General features: G+C 33.5%; 3 protein-coding genes across 5 annotated transcripts; all 3 read right to left on the reverse strand.

Moving 5' to 3' along the window:
- Nucleotides 1-2890: 2890 nt before the first annotated feature.
- LOC142532891 (cold shock domain-containing protein 3-like) lies at nt 2891-3766 on the reverse strand. Its single transcript, XM_075639427.1, has one exon. It carries the CDS (start codon nt 3506-3508, stop codon nt 2981-2983), a length of 528 nt encoding a protein of 175 aa, XP_075495542.1. The 5' UTR covers nt 3509-3766; the 3' UTR covers nt 2891-2980.
- A 2552-nt stretch (nt 3767-6318) lies between these two features.
- LOC142533038 (uncharacterized) lies at nt 6319-7895 on the reverse strand. The gene is made up of 5 exons (XM_075639629.1): nt 7614-7895; nt 7340-7414; nt 7122-7204; nt 6801-7000; nt 6319-6547 (listed from the first exon to the last, which is right to left on the reverse strand). The coding sequence occupies exons 1-5, from the start codon at nt 7790-7792 to the stop codon at nt 6455-6457; spliced, it is 630 nt and encodes a 209-aa protein (XP_075495744.1). The 5' UTR covers nt 7793-7895; the 3' UTR covers nt 6319-6454.
- Nucleotides 7896-9578: 1683 nt separating this feature from the next.
- LOC142533853 (alanine--tRNA ligase) lies at nt 9579-21338 on the reverse strand. Of its 3 annotated transcripts, none has more exons than XM_075640762.1 (24): nt 21204-21338; nt 20356-20597; nt 20003-20241; nt 19756-19896; nt 19191-19337; nt 18933-19085; nt 18376-18505; nt 18042-18138; nt 16788-16908; nt 15203-15262; nt 14470-14520; nt 14299-14394; nt 13994-14095; nt 13304-13426; nt 12777-12920; nt 12617-12688; nt 12443-12518; nt 12232-12374; nt 12016-12124; nt 11751-11938; nt 11444-11533; nt 10657-10839; nt 10381-10557; nt 9579-9847 (listed from the first exon to the last, which is right to left on the reverse strand). In XM_075640762.1, exons 2-24 carry the CDS (start codon nt 20501-20503, stop codon nt 9776-9778), a joined length of 2862 nt encoding a protein of 953 aa, XP_075496877.1. In that variant the 5' UTR covers nt 20504-20597; nt 21204-21338; the 3' UTR covers nt 9579-9775. The 3 variants fall into 3 exon arrangements, with proteins under 3 accessions (XP_075496877.1, XP_075496879.1, XP_075496878.1); XM_075640764.1 differs by having other exon boundaries at nt 20356-20576; nt 21204-21336; XM_075640763.1 differs by having other exon boundaries at nt 21208-21327.
- Between the last annotated feature and the right edge of the window lie 1739 nt (nt 21339-23077).

Consider the following 23077-nt stretch of genomic DNA (forward strand, 5'->3'; position numbering starts at 1 on the left):
ATAATAATAATAATAATAAATAATAATAAATACGACGATCCCACCCTTTTCTATCAACGTTATTATCCTGTCCCCCGTTTGAGTATGAAATACGTAATGGAAATTATGTCATTATACGATTACTACAAGAAAAATATCATACGACAACTGTTCGCTCAAAGACAACGGTTTTTCACCGTTGTCGTAGCTACAATTTGCTACGGTTTTGAAAACAATCGCAAATGATATTTGCAACAGAATGCATATATAAACCGTCGCTAATTAGCGACTGTTTATTACACCGTTGCTAAACGTAGCAACGATTTAATAATAACCGTCGCTACACATTCATGTGCAAAACCGTCGCTAAAGCGACGGTTTATACATGAATTCCGTCGCTAATATTTTAGGTAAAATAAAAAAAATTATTAATTTAATAAATCTGTGTTGTGAATTGGTACAATCGTATAAGAGATAAAAAAATTTAAGTGTCGTGAAGTGATAAAATCGTGTAAGAGATAAAAATTTTAAGTGTTGTGAAGTTGTAAAATCGTGTAAGTGAGAAAAATTTTAAGTGTTGTGAAGTGAAGTGGAAGAAAATGTAGTGAATTTGCAGGTATTTATAGAGAGAGGTGGAAGAAAAGTGACGGTTATAGCTAAATTGTCGCTAATTTCAAATTAGCGACGGTTTTACTTGATTTTGTTGCTAACTTTAGCGACGGTTATAAACCGTCGCTAATTTCAAATTAGCGACGGTGTTACTTGATTCTGTTGCTAAAGTTAGCGACGGTGGAAATGAAACGTCGCTAATGTGAAATTAGCGTTGATTTAGCAATAACCGTCGCTAAAAATAGCGACGGTTTCTTGTTTTATTCTAAACTCACGCCAATCGACAGTTTTTACAGAACCGCTGTCATTGACCTTAAAAACCGTTGTCTTTGACCCCCAAAAGACAACAGTTTTATAAAAACCGTTGAACGGTTTTAGTTAAAACCGTTGTCGTATGTGTGTTGTTGATTCTGAAATTTCTTGTAGTGGATATATATAAGAAAATTCATATTCAAAATCAAATGACTATTGATCATCTTTTTAATCTAAAAACCATATTTCAATAAAAACCAGTTTGGACAAAAGCTAATCTTCTCTTCCTAAAACACACTAAATCGATGGATTCAATTAATTTTTTTAAGCTTATTACTGCTTACATATAATGCAAATTTTATTTTTATACAAATATTATATTTTATATGATGATTGTGAATGTGTACATGTATATGTAATTTTATATTCATAACTAAATATTTTAAAAAATATTTATAATTGGGCATCTTAGTAAATCCAATGACCAACATAAAATCAACTCCATAAAAGTTTACTAATAAGAAAATCATTTCAAACAGTTATGATTTGATTTGATTAAATTTTAATATAACTATATCAACTGTTTCATTAAAAAAATTAAAATAAATTTTATGATTTTTGTAAAATGCTTTTACATTTTTATATTTATATTATTCATTTTTTTTATATGTTTCTAATAATGATATACTTTTCTGATTTCTCAAAGCCAACTTCATGTGTATTATACTATACTTACATATATGGTATATATATGTCTTTCCCATGGCCATTATCCTCTCTGTAAAAGTCTATCTTTGTCTCACTTTCTTCACTGCCATTATTAATTTATCTGCTCCTTGTATACACAAAAAGAGGAAAAAATTCCATCAAATTATCTTCAACCTCATTCTCTGATGGCGGCTAAAAGAAGGAATCCCATAAATAAACCTAAAGAGATGCAGCCAAAAAAATACCACCACCGCCGCCATTCTCGGATCAAACACCAGGGTCATGATCAGAAACCACATTCCTGGGCAGCCGTAAGGAGCCTCTTCACCTGCAGGTACCTTCAAGCACAACAACAAGAACAGCAACAAACAAAGCAGAAGCCAAACCATAAGCTTAAACTTACCCGTGGAGAAGATAAAGTGATTCGGAGCAAGCAAAATTACATATCAAAACAGGCGAAGAAAGAGAAATCCATCGAAGAAACTCACAAGAAAACTAAATGCAGCAACACAAAAGGTAATCGGAGTATTTTAGGTTAAAAAAGCCATTAATTCGAACGGTCAGATGATTTAAGCATTCATGAGATAGAACAACTCAAATATCAAATAGCTAAGTAACTAACTAAAATGAAATTATAGATACATCTTGCATCAATATTTTGCTTCTCATTTTTGAACATGACTCTATTTCTCCCTTTCCACACTTAGTAAACCATAGTTGGACCAAGTAACATCTTTAACTAACGTGGAATTCCCCTTATACACTTCTCTAAAGACTCGTAAAGTCGCAGCTTTGCCCATCAATTTTTTTATTCCAAGCCAATGTTTCTATATTACATAGTACAACCCCTCTTCGAGACACAAATTAATAATACACTAGGCAAGGCCCACCTTCAATTTAATTACCTATGGACTCCAACAATTCTAAATTTTTTCATTTATATTATAATAAAGTTATTTGATTATCGTAATTTAAGATTCTTTCTTTGCTTTGAATATCATTTCATGTCTGTCACATTTCAAAATTAATTTGAGTCTCTCATTATTTGTGTTTGTGTGTGCATATATATTGAATTTGATATTAATTTTAGTTTTCAAATAATTTTTTTTATAATATGATAATCTTGGTGTAAATTTTTCTTTATCTATATTTCAAGATTAGTATAAATAGGGTTAGAATGGTAATTTCTCTTTTGGTCACAAGTCTAAAAAATATATAATATGATTCGAGACTATACATTTTATGTTATGTGAATGACATATTTAAAATAATATAAAAATATTTGTTTTTTTTTAAAAAATAGCAACAATGAGTTACACTCACTAAAAAACTTACAATTCAAAATAATAAAACCAAATCCACAGAGACTCACATAGGCCAAAAGAAGAACATATAATATATAAATTTAAATAATAATAATAAATAGTTAAATTCATCGACTTTGCTGAACTGGACAATCTCTCGCTAAATGCCCCTCTTCACCACAATTGTAACACTCCCTGCCGCGGCCACCGCCTCGGCGACCTCTACCGCGGCCGCCGCCGCGGCGGCTATATCCTCTGTATCCTCCAGCAGCTCCTCCGCCGTCACGATAACAATCCCTAGCCAGATGACCCGTTCTTCCACAGTTATAACACTCCATCCCATTACCCACACTTTCGCCTCGGTACCCACCGCCGGACCTCCCCCCTCTATAACCACTACGAACACCGCGTCTTCCTCCATGGGTGTAATTCATTGCCAGAATCATGACATCCACAGCTCTGCTTGACCCGTCTTCCTCACTTCCCACCTTGAACTCGACCCGCTGGCCCTCCCGAAGAGTCCTGAAACCATCCGACTGGATCTCCGAGAAGTGCACGAATATATCTTCGCCGCCATCATCGGTGGTGATGAAGCCGAATCCCTTCTGCCCACTGAACCATTTCACCGTCCCCGTCAATCTCCCTGTTTCCGCCATCGACTGAGGATATGCAGTACCTGGAACCTCAATTTTCACATATTATCAAGAATTTGTTGTTGAACTTGGTCGCCGATGCAATGTGTTAATAGAGAATGGTTGCCCGGATCTATGGCCCAGAATCATCGGATACTTTATCCATCTTTTGGGATTGATTTTGTCTGTGTGGATAAACACTAATGAAAGAGTGGGGACGGGGATTCAACGTCACCACACCCTCCAAATTCTCTTTGAAAATTCTAAAACATGAACATACCTAAACTGAGAAAACAAAACAAACAGCATTACGGATTTAGATCTACAGCAGTTGATGCTGTGCAATTTTTGCACGAGATGATCGCATGATCATCTCTGTGAACATCACACCTATGAGATAAATTTAAAAAGTTGTCTGATTAAACAAGATGTTCATGTGATCATCTCGTATAAAAAGTGCACAGCACAAAGTGCTATGTTTTCAACACAGTAAGTGATCTAAATCCTAAGATTACTCGGTATTATGATGTGATCGGATAAACTATTATATCTGATAATTGATTATTTTATTTTTTAAGGATAAATTTGAGTTAACATCAACTTATAATCAAACTAACTATTACATCTTTCCTTATTTTAGTATATTTCAAGGGAATTATTTTCGATCAATCGATTTATTATGATTTCTGGGCTTTACAGATGAATTAAAAATAATAATTATTTCATTATTTTATTCTAGTTGATTGAGATACAAACTAGGACTGTAGTATATCAAATGAATCCATGGAGATGATGAGAAGCTTTCATGTTATTATCCAAGACTACATCTAATGATAAATTTATTAACAGTAGCCACGAAACACACGTATTGCATGTGTATCGTGTTATTTTAATATTATCATAGGTAAACAAGATGAAAAAAAAAAAGAAATTTTTATTACAACTTGGGAAAAAAAATAAGAGAAAAATGACAACCTGGTTAGGGCCACCCATCACAAACGACAAAACCGGTCACATTTAGTTAGCATTGTTTTTTTAATTGATATCCGCAGCACATGTTGTTGAGTCAAATTGTATCAAAAACGAACTTATTCACGAATTAAAAGAAAGGTGCAAATAACTATTCGTTAAAAACTTTGTATTAATTTAATATCTTTATATCTGTAAAATGCAGGTTCCACTTGTAATTAATTTAATTAGATTTTAATTTGTTTAAATCTGGCTTTTCACTTAGGCATTCACGTATAGCATCCAATTTACTATAGCTGTATCACATGCATGCCTTATTTTTAGGCCGCTTGTCTTGCCGTGTGTTTGGTGCAATAATTGTCCCTGCTTGATAGAGCGATCGAACTATAATGCTTGAGCTGCTGTGCTGTTTAAAATATTTGAGTTGCACCATTACCACTATTTATTGCTTTTGGTAAAGCGGTAAGTACTCGGTCCTACACTGTGATTTCTTTCCATTTACAAAAATAGGTTTGATAAATATTAGCAATGATTCTTACATTTGTTCTTACGACATGATTGATATGAGTGAATGAAATAATACATGAAAAAAATCAATCTTGAAATAGAATGAAAATGAGATTGAATGATAATTATATTTCATTCAATGATTGGTATCAAAAGAAATAAAAATAGCATTGAATGAAATTAATTTTAATAATCAAATATTTTTTAATTAAAATTAAAATAATAACTAAATCAAAAAAATATTAATTTTATTATTGTTAAAATAACAAAAATAAAATTATTGATGCTCTATTAATTATTTTAAAATTATAGTTATCATATAGATTTATTATTATTATTTTATCTGATAAAATAGCTATCATTCAATAAAATATTAATTTATTTTAGTTTATATATTAATATTATTAACATGATTATTGACTTATTATTTTATTTATTTTAATTATTAATATTAACATAATTATTAAAGTATGATCATTTTATTTTTTATTATTATATAAATATATATTATTATTGTTAATGTAATATATAATTTTTTATTTATTATTATAATTATTATAACAATAAAGTACATACAATAACAATCATAATATTTTATTTATTATTTTTGTTGTTATCATTATGATGAAGGAGCTAAATAAAATAAAAAAAAATTGTAAAATAGGTAAAAATTGATCGTGTGAATGAATATTTTCATCTAAAATAGATAGAATTACTATTTTCATGAGTATGAGGATGATCATTCTCATTTGAATGAACATTCACATTTCAATGTCTTTCTAAGTATTGAGAATGAGAAGAGAAATGCTCATTTCAATTTGATCTCATTTTCTCCAAACAAGTAATTAAGCTCTTAATATAAATTAATTACACAATCTTTATCGTGTTACACACACACACACACACACGAAATAGAATTATTTTTTACTACTTACGTAGTCAATTTATATAAAAATAAGTCATTGACATATTATAAGTCTATTTCGCAGCTCCCACCTAATTGCATATTTTAGGGCGAGGTGGGTGGGTGGATGATCTATATCTATGTACCTAAATTCAATAATTTTATGTGTAATTTGTATGTTCAATGTATATAACACATGATTTGTAAGATAATGATAATGATAGGTCAAAAATCTTTTGTGATTTTGAAATACGTACATATCAGGTGTCTGTACTTCAAAAGTTTTAGGGTTTGATGTAAATTTTTAGTCTATTAATCCTGTCTCGAGCTTTCAATACATTAAAGTTTTATAGATTAGTTCAATAATCTTTGAGATAACAAATTATTCTAATGAAAAATTTCAAAAAATAAAAATAAAAATAGTCAGAAGAACTCTAGCTTTCTACGGAAATGATGGAAAAAAAGATATATTTATTATTAATATGGATAGCAATTGGCATGCACTTATATACAAAATTGCAAGTGTGATTCCTGATTAGTCAACAATGAATTAAATTTAAAGAAATATGAGCCTAAACAAATTGTACTAGTCAATTGCCTTGGGTTGCTTCTGTAGGAGAACTGTTGCCTTCCTTGTCTATAGATTCGACTATGCATTCCACCTTCTCTTCCACTTCTTGAACCTGCATTTTCACATTGTATTCAAAATAATTAGTCTAAAATAAACTGAGAACGTATTTTTTATTCTAAAATTTCTTCAAAAAACATTTGAAAACAACCTCATGTATATTGCATTCTATTAATTAATTTATCATATGCCATAGATATTTTGTTTTATAGTTCAAATAATATTCGATCACTGCCTTTAAGAAAACAGAATTATTAAATTCTAGTTCTTGAATTTTTTTCATTGTTTTCAGACACTTTTTTTTTTACCTTGTCAATAAGTTGATCGAGAGAATCAGCAGTTTTAGCAGTTTTATCAGCCATATTTTCAACAAAGTCCACCATTTCCTTTAGTTTTCCTTGGGGAAGATCATCCGATATGTCTTCGGCAATCTTCTCTACCTCCTCCGCCACTTTTTCAACCACTTCCACTATATCTTCCACTGTTTGCACGGCACTCACAATCCTCTCTGCAATCCACAGATTAAATTCGTCCAATGAGTTGAGCATCGAAAATTCGGAGGACACTTGAAAATATGATGTTATTTGTAGAAAAGGAAGAAAAATTTAAGTTCGGGGAGAATTCCTTACTTTGAAGAACCCATAATGGCCCCCATTTGTGAGAGAAGAAAGGCAGTATCAGGGATACCACCATTCCAAGAATCCAACTTTTGCTGCAATTTTGGTAGATGAAATCAAGTGTATCAGTCAGGATTGATTGATGAAATGAAATCTCTCTCTCTCTCTCTCTCTCTCTCTCTGTGTGTGTGTGTGTGTGTGTGGAGTTACAAATGAGCAAATTAATTTACATTGATCCGGAAGGTGGAGGGGTAGAAGGCAATGGAGCTGCCGGCACACTAGTAGCATAAACAGTAAAAGAACTCCTGCAATGCAAACAAACAAACATATATAAAATCCATCATTCCAATCTAGCAAAACAAAATTCTTTTACAGATGTCAAGAGAGAAACTCAACTATATATAGCATATATATATGTAGTTTTTTTTTTTTTTTTGCAGAACTTTGTAGTACAAATTTTATTGTCGTATCAAGAACTAAACCTATACATATACATATACATACCTTTTGAGTTTCCTACAAAATTGCACACTTGATTTGTTGCCCTCAAATCTGATGTTGAAATTTGAGATACCCAAGTTGGAGACAGGATTCAATGACATAACTTGAGGTCTCTGATATAGCTTCAATTGGAACCGGGTCGACTCGTGGCAGACAACGTTAGAGCTTGTAGTCATAGACATATTTGATCTTAGCACAATGGAAAAAAGATAATGTGTATTTGGGATTCAAAGTTATAGAAAGCCTTAGAAAAACGCTTAAGCAAAGATGATATAATTTGAGACTTTACTGTGAAAGAGGGCTGTATTTGTAGGAACAAGAAATAAGATTTTGAATGGATAGAGTCAACAAGGGTTTTTCGGGAACTAAGAAAACTTCAGCAGACACGTTGTAAATAGCACAGCGTGAAACAGTCAATTCTGACAACCAAGTCACATGGCCGCCAATCACATTATTCAATTTATTTCTACGTAATAATTTAGTATTTTGTGATAATTAATAAAACTTAATCATACTGTGCATCAGTTCTTCGTGGATCAAACCTCGTGGAAATGTCTAGGAAATTGATTTGAAAAAGAATCTTGCCTGAAAAACGTGTTGAATTCTTTTTCTAATGTATAGAAAACATTTTGTTTTCTGTTGACATATTTATTTATATGCCTTTAACTAATGTGTTTAAAATAAGTGTTCGATTCATTTATTTATTTCAATTTTGAATTCAAATTATCAATCGAATTTATTTTATTAAAACGAAAGAGTGTTATTTAATCTCACAAGGCATTAAAATTGATATATATATTTTTCTATCTCATGGATTTAATTAGGACTAAAGCAATCATCATAAAAAAAATTATAAATTTTTTATTATATTTATTCTATTCTGCACTATGAATTTGTTCACCTATCCTAAACAAAAGTCAGCAACATTTAATTTTTTTTATTATGTTATTTTCTCTATTTAACCACAAAGAAAAGCATCAAGAAAGTTTGTGCTTCATGAGTATGCTTTAATTTTCTTCACTTATTTATTATATTACTAAATGCATACATTCTCAAAAAAAATTAAAATAAAGTGCTTGAAAATCATGAATTGAAGAGTGTGAACTCAAACATTTTAAGAAAATTTTGTTGCAAAAGTAATTTAATTAATTTCATGCGGTGTTTATAAGAATATCCTCAATTATATGCGTAAAGTTTGTTGATGAATGTCGATTTTCTTTAAATATATGTATTACAGACTAATCTAGGTGTCTTTAGTAGTTAATGTGAAGTTTGAGATGATATATAAAATAGTATTGGAAAAATACATTATTCAAAATCAAGAATCTAAATATGTACCATAATATAGACTAATAAAGGAGAATAAATAAATACTTATTGATTTACAACCGAGTGTGAAATGAATTACCATAATATATAATTTCATTTTGTAATTACTTCCCATACTTTTAGATACTCTTAAAAGGCGCCATGATACTCTAAACCACCTGTGGAGTACCTCTCAAGATCAGCTCCGATAATTTGTTGCTGCAGGTTTATATTATAGCATTTTTATTTAGTTGATTTTAATTATAAACAATTAAGCTTTCAGAATTTTAACAGTTCATCTTTTGGGTAACTTTTTGTTGAAATGACACACACACACACACACATACAAAAAAATACGTAATTCACAGTAAATTCTTCACATCCAACAATTTTCATTACACAAATAGTATTTATTCTGATATAACATTAATTATATGTACATGTGCAATTTATTCATGGTCCACTGAAATCCCCGCTACTGGGGAGGAAAGTAAAACTCCACACAATCCAAGTATATATTTCGTATTTGCCCTCGTGAAGAAAATAATTGATTCAGTTGAAAAGACAAACCGGGATGCGAATAATACATGCTCTCAAACATCAAACCAGCATGTGATTCCACATCGTGGTCATTAAAAAATGAAAGCACAACTCCGGGCATGAAACCGAACGAGGAAATGAAAAAGAGAGAAAATTCCAGTAAACATTTTAGTTTCCCAGTAAAAGGTTGATTCTGATGGGGGAGTATACTTCAAACTTCTAATCCAGGTAAACTTCAAGTATTATAAATACTGATAAACAATAGATTGTTTAGTGAACAATTGAAACACTCTCTTACGAGTCAAATGCCTTTTGCATCAGTTCAACTTCATGGCAGCAAAGGATTCAGCCACATCCATTGCAGTTGCCATATGGGATACATCACTTGCCTGAACGAAAGAAGGAAGGAATCTAAATAAAACAACGAGGAGTAGCTAGCATGCAGTAAGCGTACGATGAATCAAACAATAATATGTACATGTACTCAAACTCATTTGCTCAAACAAGTGAAAACAGGTGTGTTTCTACACTGTTTACCATTTGAAGCACATAAACGCTGGGATCAATAGTTTGTAAATCATTTTTAGCTAGGAAACACTTTTGCACAAAAGATACCCACAATCAAAGAATGGTAGTGAACTTTAAATGCCTCTATGAGATCAGTTGATAAGCATCAAACTAGCTTTCGGGAAAGGGTCTCACTAACAAAGAGCGTATTTTCATCTATAAAAATAACAAAACTACGATAAAAGAGCATTAACACTTTCTATATGCACGGCTGATTTTGTAGTACTGAAACACAAGGGAGAAGAAACCCGAAGAATATGATCATTTTTTACAAGAATCCACAACTTCAAAGCTATTAGGTTGATGAACAATTTAGTATCACTGCGATAAGCAATAAAAGCAGCATATTCCAAACCTGGCCTTGTGCAAGACCCCCTTTTCCGCCGCACTTTCCGCCAATGGGATCCAAAACTTTCTTCAACCATTCTGTGACATTTAATTGCTTGTACTTGCCTTCTTTCTCCGGCACACCAGCACAAACAAAGGCCTTCTTCACTGTTTCATCCTTACTGAAAACCATAACCGCCATACCCTATTGATCCACCAATGAAATTAAGAAGGCTGGTGTAATTTCATGTAACTTATGAATCAGAACAGTGGGTAGCAAGATAACGAGTAGGAAACTTAAAACCTTCTTCTCCATGACTTTGACAACTGCTTCTCTGATGGCAGTAGTATCTGAACCAACATCGACATGCGAGATGCAGTAGGCTTTTCCATTTGAAGCAGCGGCTTCTGCCATTTGCACAGTACTATCAATGGCTTTCTGCATATTCTCTTCACCGATTTTCTTTTTGGCTTTAATCACTTGACTCTGCCAGCAATCTTGGAGTTAGTTTTGAATACCTTTCTCAAATATTTGTCTTGAATTGTCTCGGATATGTCAAAAGAAGAGGAAAATTGGGGAACGTGTCAACTTTTACAAATATCCCTACAACCTGGGCTTAATCCACATTAACACTAGTCTGATCTAGTTCCTCTACCATGAACGGCAGTTAGATTCAGACCTCCTGTCATCTTTAGTTATGGGAGAAACCAAGTTTGGCATTTAACATCTAATTTGAAACAATAACTAATAACTGAAGAATACAATGTTTCCTTGACGTTCAATTCAATTCTGTGAGAATGTTTAGAACATTTTAATCATAATTTTTATTGAAGAAAAATAATTCCTAACCTCGATTCTACTTGCGTGGAACATTTTTGGAAATTCAGTTACCTATGCACTCACGAAGAAATTTACACAGGCACCTGTATTCCAAGTCAAAAGCCCATTTTTCATCCCTCAAACAATAAAAAAAGAAGAGAAAAAAAAGAGGAAAAGTAGCATCGCATCTCCATATATGATTTTCGAAGTCGAGAACAGCTGAATGAGCTTCTGTTGACAACTAACACCACAAAGAATTTACAGAAGGTACCTGGAGCTCCGAGATTTTGGCCTTGAGATCAGCTTTCTTTGCAGAAGGGATAGATGCTCCTTCCACACGGCCATTTAAAGAGGTTACTTTCTGATATCGAGGGAAATAAAAAATAACTTATTAACTCATAAGATCAGAAAGAGTCAGAAAAATCCCTTCTTGAATTAGGACTAGCACGAGTCAGTGCTCGAGGATATATGATATTTCTTCCGGTAAGGTAGGAAGATAGGGCAGGTTTCAATCTTTATATCATAAATATATATAGCAATCCATGACTCATGCAATCCAGAATGATTAGTGTAAGAACCTGTTCCAGAATGGTTCCTTCAGTCCTGGATGCTTCGTTTATTTCCTGTTCAAGGGAGAATGCCAGTTCCATGGCTCTGAACGCATAATCTAACGTCACTGCCGTAACTCTACGGACTCCCTTAGCAATCCCTTCCTCGGACAAGAGAGCGAATGCCTTGGCTTCCCTCGTGTTTGACATATGTGTACCTGTAGACATGAACAAAAACTTTAGAATCCTAAAAAGTTTCACCTCTAGATAAAAATTAAATTTCCATTATATTTACCTCCGCAGAGCTCTGCAGAGATTGACAACCAGTCTTCATTATCAGGATTAGCAAGTAGATCCTCAACTTTCTTACCAATTGAAACTACCCTGACAGGGTCAGGATACACCTGCATCAACAGAAGTGAGCGCTTGCGTCAATATTGAAAAGTAGAAAATACAAAACACTTAATCCTTGGTCTAATAAACTATAGAGAAACTGTTTGGAGAAGCTTACCTCCCCGAAAACAGCTCTTAGACCTTTTATACTCTTTGCATCAGTCAGCCTGGTCTCCTTTGAGAATACATCCAGCCCTTCTTGTATTTGTTCATTTACAATTGACTCGATTTTTCGCAGCTCTTCAGGCTTTACAGGTTTTCCTATTTCAAGTGTGAAAACAATTGGAATACTCGTAATGAATATGATAAAAAAACAACAATAATCTTACCATGAGAAAAATCAAATCTCAATTTTTCAGGAAGAACAATGGAACCTTTCTGGTCAACATGATTCCCAAGTACTTGCTGCACATAATGCAATTTAGTCAAAGACTACACTTGAGATATAATTAAAAAAACCACTAGAATTAGAAGCTTCCATGAACTTTATTCATGAGCCATACCCTTAGAGCAAAATTCAACATGTGTGTGCATGTATGATTCGGAGCAATCATTGTCCGTCTTTCATAGTTAACCTGCTCAACGCAAAATAAAGAAAACTGCAATTATTATGGCATGTTGAAAGGCAGAGATCATCTATGAGAGCATGAAGGAACATTTTACCTTACAAATAGCTTTATCTCCAATATACAATCTGCCAGTTTTTCCACGAAATGAGCCAATATGAACAACAAATCCACCATAGATCTGAACGTTAGTCACTTCAAAAACTCCATCATGGCCTACTAGCGTTCCGGTATCATATATCTACAAGGAAATGATCTGAGACAACTCCAGCACATATGAAAGTTTGTCGTGCACATGCAATCATACCAAGAGAGACTTCAAAAATATATAAAAAGAGCTGCTTTACTGTTTAACATCAAAGCAAACAGAAACAATGTACAATGAAAGAGCTTACTAAGATGCATAAACTAATCAAGCATAATTCATCGTGTAAGAGGTGAGTAATTCTTCTATGCCTGAAAAATCTAGCTCCTGATCGAGGTACTTTATTCATTGACTTCATTCATTGGTTAAAATACCTTTTAAACCGTAAAATTATATACGATACTTATACTCAAATCCATCACAGATTTAATCCAAAAAAAAAAATCCATTACAGATCCTTATCAAAACAAAATATTCACCTGACCACCTTGCTCAGCGTAGAAGCTGGTAGTTTCCAGGATAATGCCAACCTCTTCATCGGATGCAACACTTTCCAAATACTCACTTCCGGTGTAAATAGCCTTTATCACACTTTCATGATCCTAGAATCACAAGCCATGTAAATACATTGATCTTCAAGTTTTAATTTATTTGCTACATGAAAGAAGAAGTTATAACAGATTTGCACGACTAAGTTCACTTCTTAGGAAGAAAATAACCAAATAATTCAACTTCAGGAACCTAACAAACTGTAAGAACATTTATCAATTTTTTCAGCTTTAAAGAAGTGGTTGACTAGGTACCTAGTCAATTTCAGGTCAATTGGTCTGGCCAATCAATTGAGATCAGCATAACTCTCATGTAAAAATTATAGCAATAATAATAATGAGGTAAAAGTAAGTTATTACACTCAACGAAAGAGGCAAATAACAATCACTAGAACAATCAACCATATTTATAACGAAAAGCAATTAGAAATCAATTTTCAACAAAAGGAACACTGATTCATCACACTATTGGGTTTTCAACAAAAAAAACTAGGTTCAGAAACAATGTTGTTATCTGTTAATGATATAACAAACTAACAAAGAGGTCCAAACAGTAATACATCGCAGGCATCATTCAAAATGTGTAACCACTAGAATGCTCAAGTCCATCAAGGCACAAACCTGAATCCTCGAAAACTTAAATGAGTCATCTGTAGCAGCAACTCCTCTTTTGTGCAATACAGATGTCGCATCAGCATCCATGGCTATAATGCCACCAGCTTGCTGTTGATTTGTACAAAAGAACCCTCCAAGAATTATTATAGATCATATTCACAAACAATACCCCACCAATTTAGAACGAAACTTATTATTGACAATTTTTTCATCCATCAATATCAAAATTTCACTTTGAACGAGAAGCAGTAAATTTTAACTATATTTAACGACATCATCTATATGAACAAGTAGAACCACCAATTGTCCACCTTATTCAGAGCATTCCTTGACCTTTCTCTTGCCTTATCCATAGCCACATTGAAACCTTCAATGTCAACAGACAGGCCTCTTTCTTCTGCCATCAACTGTGAGACATAAGATGTAAGTATTATTCACGAAAAATTTATTTTTTCATGCCCAAAATATGGTTGGATAGTCACCTGTGTTAGATCCAGAGGAAATCCATATGTGTCCCATAAGTCAAAAGCATCCTGCATTCATTTTAGTAAGTGCGATGAGACAAAGCACCTGCAAATCAACGAGCATCGATGGCCAGCTGAAGTAGCAGAACTTATTTTAACAATTAATTGTGAATACTTAATCTTGACAGGTAGGAAGCATGTATGATAAGTTCTGCTAAAGCTAAAACCACTTAGACTATAACCTTCATATTTATTAATAAATTCCGTTCCATATTCTGGAAAAAAAAAACCATGTTGCCTCAAAAAGTTCAATAATTATAAAATAAAGTCAGTTGATGGCTTATTACTTATTATGTGTGGTTACTACAGTTGCCTTGGAGGTTGTAAAGATAAATTTATCAAGTTGTTAATGTTGCTCCTCTAATTTTACTTAAAATAGATGAGAAAAGTATATTGAGAAGACAAAGCAACATTACTTCCATTATTCATCAAATGTGGAATTAGAAATGGTTGGTTCAATCCGACTCTTATTTAATTTGAAGTAGCAATAAACTTCAAATTATTGATTCAATCGCATAATTGACAATTATCGGTCTATAAAAATGACAAATTTACAAGTAAGAGCAATAAATCATAGTAAACTTGTAACATAATAATTTAGAACTGATACTGACCATATTACACATATCAGAGCAAATACAATAACAAGATAAAGTTGAAACAAGAACAAAAGCCAACAAGAACCCCTTGCCTGCCCACTGAGGATTGCCCCTTGGACTTCTTGAGCAGCCTTCTTAAATTTCTCGATTCCCTGAAGAAGAGGTCAAACAATGAGATAAGTGGGTTACCAAATAAACACAAAACTATCACAATTAATGGGCATCCTATATATATTTTGATAAAACTACTATGAGGGCAGAATAATCTTCACAGTTTATAGCCATAGAACACATATAGGTTAAGCCATAGAGCACATATAGGTTAAGCCAGCATTATCGTTATTATAATAACAAAATCACATGTAGTTCAGGAGCATTTCTGATACGAATCTGACCGGGTGTTACGTGCTAATGGTTGAAAGGAGATTTAAAATGCGTTGTTGCCTCGGACTTTCAAGCTTGATTGTGATTAAAGATGATGAATCAAGCATATTCAAGCAAGTGGTGGAGTTCAACAAAGAATATAACGAAGGACCTATAACGAGGGGACATAGCAAGAAGTTTAAAGAAGCACTTCAAGGATTCATGGTGAGCTACCAAGGAAGTTCAACAAATGGGGTTTCTAAATTAGAAAAGCTTGGGGAACATTGACACAATAATGGAAGTGTTTGGAATGTCATTCAAGTGATAAAAGACCATGAATACAGCAACTTACACGCACCCGCACAAGAAAGACGCGCAGCCGCGCGCATTAAGCAGCACTAGGCGCGCCACAAGTGAGTGCAGCCGCGCGCCCATGCGCGCGCCACCGCGCGTAAAACCCGCGCCATCGCGCGCCTTGACAGAATCTCGCGCGCCACCGCACGATGATCATGCGCAGCCGCGCGCCCTGCCGTGTAGAATTTGTTCACAACTTTTTTTATGACTTTTTACACTACTTTTTCATGTTTTATTGATTATATAATGATTGTATGAGACCATGAACGAACCAATTCAGATTGATAAGAAATATTTTGAGGTTTTCTCTCAATTCTCAAGGCTTGTAAAGCTTTGTTCATTACCAAATCAAACTTATCAAAGATTGCATCTTTGTGGCGTTTGTCAATTGTTTTCGCACGGATTGTCAAAAACAAGTTCTTTGAAGGTTCGTATGAAATTCGATTGTTATTATCGTTGATATTTGTTGCTAAGTGTTAATCGCTTAGAGGTGAATATCACAAATCGTTGTTTGTTTCAAAAGATCGGGACAACCTAATCGATCTTTGTTCGTTATTGAATTGAGGGCGCGATTCTAATTAATCGTGTTTGCTTCTCATTCGTACGAGGATTCGTATCAATTTCGGTATCCACTTAGCTACAGAGTGGTTTAACAAATAGAAAACTCATCATTACTCCGCCTATTACTGAATATCTTAAAAATGGTAGAAGTAAAATTATAAACCTTCATCGTCCAAGAACTTTTAATTCTGATAATGTGGAAAAATTAAAAATCAGTGGCACTCCCTAGTTTAAGAAGTTCTTTGTGTACACTATCTAGCAATTGTATGTTTCAGGTGAACAAACACTCTAAAGGAATCTATACTGGTCAAAACATGGAAGTTATATTCTTTAACCATCCCTGCTGGACACAAAGTAAAGCCATACAAATGATAAGGAAGACAAAAATAGCATACATACTTTAACCAAAGTCCTGCCAAAGCTGGCTTCTTCATCTGCAATGATCTCCCGAATTTTTATCTTGTGTTGCTTCAGCTCGGGGAAAACATTTCCCATGACATCCACCACAACATCTACCAGCCTGTTTTGTAATGATATAATCATGGGAAGACAATGCAATTACACCACATTGAACAAAATACATTGATTTTATGGCAAACTACATAAAACACAATTTTAGCTATAAAAAAAATATGTTAATGACCGAACTGGACCAAATAGAAACCATCAAAATAACTGGGCAGGAAACTGCTGGGAATTCCCAGCCCGAAAACTGCTACATATATACAATACAGGCCCAACGTGAGGATGTGGCTACCACTTAAAGGGCTAGAGCTGTTTCATTTCATTTATTTTTAAAAACAACCTCAGTATTAAAAAAATAATCAAATTTCATAAAGTACAATACTTAAAGATGAACTCGTGCGGCATGGAATCTAAAAAAATATTTACAATTTAAAATCATAGAGTTAAAAAACAAATCCAACTGGATGGTACAAAATGTTGTGAAGTTGATGTCGGTCAACTTGAAGTATAGATGGCCATTACCAAATCTCATTGATTATAACACAAACTACAAGTATGCATCCATGTAAAATGTGAATTTTGATCAGCAGAAAACCAACTTCGAGCGTACACAATCATCTAAAAACACATTAAATTTCTTAAAGAAAGCCCAACTCAAATTTAGACATTAATACAAGCAAATACCTCCTTGAAATTAAATTGTCTAATAATTTTTCAAATTGCAACCAGTCAAATATCCCAAATATGAATTGGGAAGTTCCCAGATAAATTGAATGCATTATCGAATGATATACATAGAACAGGACATAAAAGGTAGTAACGAAAAAAATAGAGTATAAAACTATAGTCGGAAAAAAGAGATGAATAAAAATTATGAACTGAAAAACGATAGATCGGGATGTTACAGGATTTTTGGGGTATCATAGGATTTTGTTAAGTAATATAAATACAAATGAAAAAAATACACAGATACACTCCCACATAAATATATTACGTACACATAAATGCATGCCTACACACATATACACTCATAGTCACATACACACAAAAACACACAATAGACCAGCCTGTTCCATCTACATGTCATTCAGGTGGATATCTAGTTCAAACCACTACTTGTCTTCTTGATGTATATATAAGTAAATATAATGATATTATTATTCAAAAAACAAGTATGTCGTTTTGTACCCATTGAAGAAGCCTTGCTGTGCTTTTAAGACTTCAGTACCATATCGCACAGCTCGACGAAGAATGCGCCTTAGTACATACTCACGCCCCTCATTGCCTGAAAATTACCAAATCAACATGGACTCCAAGTACATGTTTTAACTTTTAATAACCAATATTGAACATATTACTTCAGGTAATATCAGAAAACATGGAATCTCAACATTATAATAATCTAACTTTGAAGGCCTTCTCACGCACAGATAACCAAAATTCCTACTAACGCATTTTGCCAGTTGAAGATAACCATGAACTAGGAATTAAATTGATCGCCAAGATAAAGTGCGCAGTTTACCAGGGCACGAGCCATCAGCAATGGCAAATGAAATCGTTCTAATATGATCAGCCACTACCCTGTATGCCATGTCAACTTTATCCACATCATCAGATCCAACTTTGCCAGTATATGGCTGGCATCCAGTAGCCTGTTGAAAGATCAGATTTCAGAAACTACTCAAAGAACTTGATACCAACATTACGTAGGACCACAGTAGAGAAGCTGGAAAGTAAAATTACATCGCTAGCAAACACTGTAACACCACATAATCAAACTCTAAAACAATAAAGTAGTGATGAAAAGCTATTTTGCCAACACAAACACCATAACACAAATAATCAACTCTAAAATAATATAGTAGTGATGAAAAACTATGTTGCCAACACAAACACCATAACACAAAACATCTAAATCTAAAGTACTTAATTATGATTCATGCCAGTCAATAAAAGAATGTATCTTCAAAATCACAATGTTATTTATTCTAGATTATTCGATCATTAAATTAGTAAAAAGAGTGTCATTTGTAATAAATCTCAAGGGCGGGACGTAATAAATTTTGAATCGCAGTTTACCTTCTGTATTGCATCAAAGATGGGTAAGAACACATCGGTATCATAATTGCTCATCTTAGTTTGGAGAATAGACGTCAGTCTCTCGAAACCCATTCCGGTGTCAACATGTTTCGCAGGTAGAGATTTCAATGAGCCATCAGATTCCCTGTTAAACTGTGAATGTCAACAAAGAAAATATATCAACGATCTGAGAGAAACTATGATACATTCAGACTTGAAATAAGCAGTTTAAGAGCCCATAAACAATGATGAATTGACCTGAATAAACACAAGATTCCATATCTCAATTGCTGTAGGATCGTCATTGTTCACAAGCGATGAAGCATCACGATTGCCGATCCTATCGAAATGAATTTCAGTGCAGGGGCCACAAGGTCCAGTATCTCCCATCTCCCAGAAATTGTCCTATTCAAAGCAGCAAATAATTTTAAAAAAATTTAAAAAAGGAAAGAAACTAGTATTTACTTTACATGCTTATGTAATACTCCAGTTAGCAGCACGATGGTCTATCATTCACTACGTTTTTTTATCAGACTTCTTTCTTCTGCTCAAGATTTTTCTTGCCGTACCGTGCGAATGAGAGGTCACAAAAATTCTATTGGCCACAGCCTCCAACATTTCATGGTAATAGAAAGCAGCAACGGTCTCGCATTATTTGAGAAGGTGAAAACCAACCCTAATACCAACTTAAATCAAGGCTATAGAATTTTCATGCAGCTTTGAGCATAATTAAGAAGCTTAATCTTTTCGTAATATGGGACTAGTACGTTGTAGTTTCTGTTCATGCATATGTACAGAAGTTGAACATGAAGAATGGACGTACTTTACATCCAAAAGGCAATACGCGCCCAGGAGGGAGAAATTTGAGCCAATTTGTCATAGCTTCAGTATCAGGTGGAAGACCAAGTTTTTCGTCACCTCCAAAATAGGTCGCATATATTCGATCGCTAGGTAATTTATACACCTGAAAGAAATACAACATTGAAACAGAAAAAGACAAACACTGATGAAGTATATCATCTTTCTTTCCATCTTGGTCATAATGACTGGTGATATATGAGCAGGCTTACCTTGGTGAGAAGCTCCCAAGCCCATTCAATGGCTTCCTTCTTGAAGTAGTCCCCAAATGACCAATTTCCAAGCATCTCAAAGAAAGTGTGGTGGTAAGTGTCCTTGCCCACATCATCGAGATCGTTGTGTTTACCACCAGCACGGATACATTTTTGGGTGTTGCAAGCACGGGTCAGTTTGCTTAACTCAGTGTTGGGGTCGGCAGTGCCTAGAAATATGGGTTTGAACTGGTTCATCCCTGTGCCCACGATATTACAAGGATGTCAGTATTCAGTACAACACAAGAAAGGTCACACGGCCACTACAATCATATATAAAAGTGAGGGAGGGAAGGAAGGGGGAAATACAACACCGGCATTTGCAAAGAGAAGAGTTGGATCATTGAGAGGAACGACGGGACTTGATTTCCAATGAACATGCGCTTTGTCTTCAAAGAATTTGACAAAGGTATCCCTTACTCTGTTGGCAGGCCATTCCAATTCACTTGCCTGAGATCCCATCAACCGCTGAGATGCTACTTGTATAGGTAGTAACAGCAGTGGTGGAGGTGATTTACTTGATGAAAACAAACGTCTGTGGAATAGGAATTTAGTTCTGAAATTACAAGATATTCAAATTAATTTGAAACAGTCAAGCAACTTCACTTTGGAGCTTATTATTTCTCAACCGTATAAAATCTCTCAAGCATATATTACATTACTAACGACAAAATAAGTTACACCTAAAATCACAAGTTGTTGCTTTTCCCAAGAACAAAACACTAACTTAATAAACAATTTACCTTAACAAGAGAATAAGCATCATTATCAAAAACAGAACTGGAACCCAACAAACACTTATCAAGGAAAAATCAAACTTCAGCAGGTTGAGCTTATTTGCAAACAGAAACTTAGTTAAGTTGTAAAAGATAATTAAGACGATGAAGCAATCGCTCCAGTCAATCCACAAGCCTGCAATAAAGATTTCGAGAAAAAACTCCATTTTTCTCTCTGCAATTATCAAGATTGGAACTTTAAGCAATTTTATGAACCGCGAAGGCTTCCTAGTTCAATTATGTAACCATCAGCCATCTGTCACAAGCACGTAAAATTATCATGTTCCTCCAATTAATTTTATCTAATTTCAATGGATTACGAGTTGAAGCAGAAGAAATCAATTTTTCAGGACCGTCAGAAAAATTGAACCAAATAGAAAATTTACTCGCCGGAAACAAACCGCCGAGGCCGCTACGAGGGCCGCCACCAGTGCCGTTTCCTTGGAGGAGCTAGTAGCGTCGACTCGTAGACTTGCAGTTTTGGTTAGTCACGTGAGGGTTTTAGAAAATTAGGATTAGGACATAGTTATGTACGGGCTTGGGTCAGAGAAAGGGTTAATTAGGCTTATTGAATGGGGCCCAAAGGTAGAATTTCAATAAACCCAATAAGACTGATTATTTTAGATATCATCTTCAACTGTTTGAGAAATAAAAATAAAAATTTTGGAAATAAAAGTCTAAAATTAATATAAGTTAAAATTTAGGTGTTTGAAAAAAATTTACTTTAAATTTTAATTTTTAGTAAAATGATAATATTATTTTAAATTTAATATTTTTATATGTCGGGTTGGATCGAGTCGGAGATACGTCTCATGTTATATTTTGTGTTTAACCTAATATTCTTTTAACCAGCTTTTTTTCTATTATAAATTAAATTATTTATCCGTAGATTTGAACATTCAGTTTCAAAATTGATAACTAAACTCACAAAAAAAAAGGTACAATGTTTATGTGAATCGGTATAATTAAGTGAAGCCAAAAGTTATTCTTTCCGAACAAAGGCGATGCCCACTGGGTTTGTTCGATGTTTATTTTAAATATATCTGAATTCCATTAATAATATGCGAATAATGCAGCAGACTAAAATTAAGAATAACATCAACAACAAAAATAAATTACACATGGAATCTCATTGCAATGCTCCTCGTAGTCAACAAAATAATAAAGAATAGGTTTCTTGTGAGACGGTCTCATGATTTTTTATATGTGAGATGAGTTAACCCTATCGATATGCACAATAAAAAGTAATACTCTTAGCATAAAAAGTAATATTTTTCATTAATGAATCAAATAAGATATTCTTCTCACAAAATACCCGGAGACTGTTTCACATGAGTTTTTGCCAACAATAAAATACAACATTTATGTTATACCGATTTAGAGAGAGTAGAAAATAGGGTTCGGCAAAAACAAAAGGTGTAGATATCATTATAAAAGAATCAATTTAACGTCTACGAGGAATGTGAAACTCGTAATTTTTATTAATAGATATTGAAATATTACTCTCTTTTTTCAATAATCGTCGAATTCGATTTAAAATATTCGATATCTATCATTTTCAACAACTTTAGTTTTTGGTAAATCGACAAATGCTCGATCATATAAGTGGTATCAGAGTCTATATCACATGTTCGATTTCCATTAATTATGATAAATGTAATTATTGGGAGAAAAATTGTTGGGTGCGTGCAATAATTGTCTTTATTTGGCAAAGCAATCGAAACGTTACGTTTGAGCAACTATACGATTAAAAATTTTGAATTGCATTGTTACCAAAACTAATACACAGTCTTACAATTTCGTTACGGGATATTAAGAGTTAAGCGTTCGCTTTCTCTGTAGTCACGCACATGTTGATGATCATGGTTCTTTCTCAAGAAAATTTGTAATTAACTGCTATATGAAAATTGACTGTTTATCGGCTGAGCTCTTATTTTGTATTTTGAATATTATAGGTTTTATTTTTCATTTAGTTAACTCCAATATAATTTTTACAACGTGAACGAAGTTCTGTGAATTATTTTAATCAATGAATTTTATATATAGAAGATGGGACAGTAGGTTAAAACTAAGATTGAAGAGTACTTTATCTCAATGGATTTGCATTATTTTCTTTCTTGAAACAATGTTAATCCTCTTATTTTGTTTTCTGCTTGTATATGCAAGCTCTTAATCCAATATAAACCACATTTCTTTTCCTGATTTTGAAAATCTGATTATTGCTAATGATACTTTAATGTTGTTGGTGACAATTTTTCTT

Source organism: Primulina tabacum, chromosome 18 (assembly GCF_025594145.1).
Source record: "Primulina tabacum isolate GXHZ01 chromosome 18, ASM2559414v2, whole genome shotgun sequence".
In the NCBI taxonomy this organism is placed as follows: domain Eukaryota; kingdom Viridiplantae; phylum Streptophyta; class Magnoliopsida; order Lamiales; family Gesneriaceae; genus Primulina; species Primulina tabacum.

Bases quoted from the DNA above. Each gene is read 5' to 3' on its own strand.
- LOC142532891 (XM_075639427.1), bottom strand. From the start codon at position 3,508: ATGGCGGAAACAGGGAGATTGACGGGGACGGTGAAATGGTTCAGTGGG.
- LOC142533038 (XM_075639629.1), bottom strand. From the start codon at position 7,792: ATGTCTATGACTACAAGCTCTAACGTTGTCTGCCACGAGTCGACCCGG. The intron at 7,415-7,613 runs GTATGTATATGT...TTTGCATTGCAG, and splicing joins TTTTGTAGGAAACTCAAAAG to GAGTTCTTTTACTGTTTATG. The intron at 7,205-7,339 runs GTAAATTAATTT...CCAAAATTGCAG, and splicing joins CCTCCACCTTCCGGATCAAT to CAAAAGTTGGATTCTTGGAA.
- LOC142533853 (XM_075640762.1), bottom strand. From the start codon at position 20,503: ATGGGATCTCAGGCAAGTGAATTGGAATGGCCTGCCAACAGAGTAAGG. The intron at 16,909-18,041 runs GTACAAAACGAC...ATTACAAAACAG, and splicing joins CAGCAAGGCTTCTTCAATGG to GCTGGTAGATGTTGTGGTGG. The intron at 9,848-10,380 runs GTTTGGAATATG...TCTTTCGTTCAG, and splicing joins GGGGTCTTGCACAAGGCCAG to GCAAGTGATGTATCCCATAT.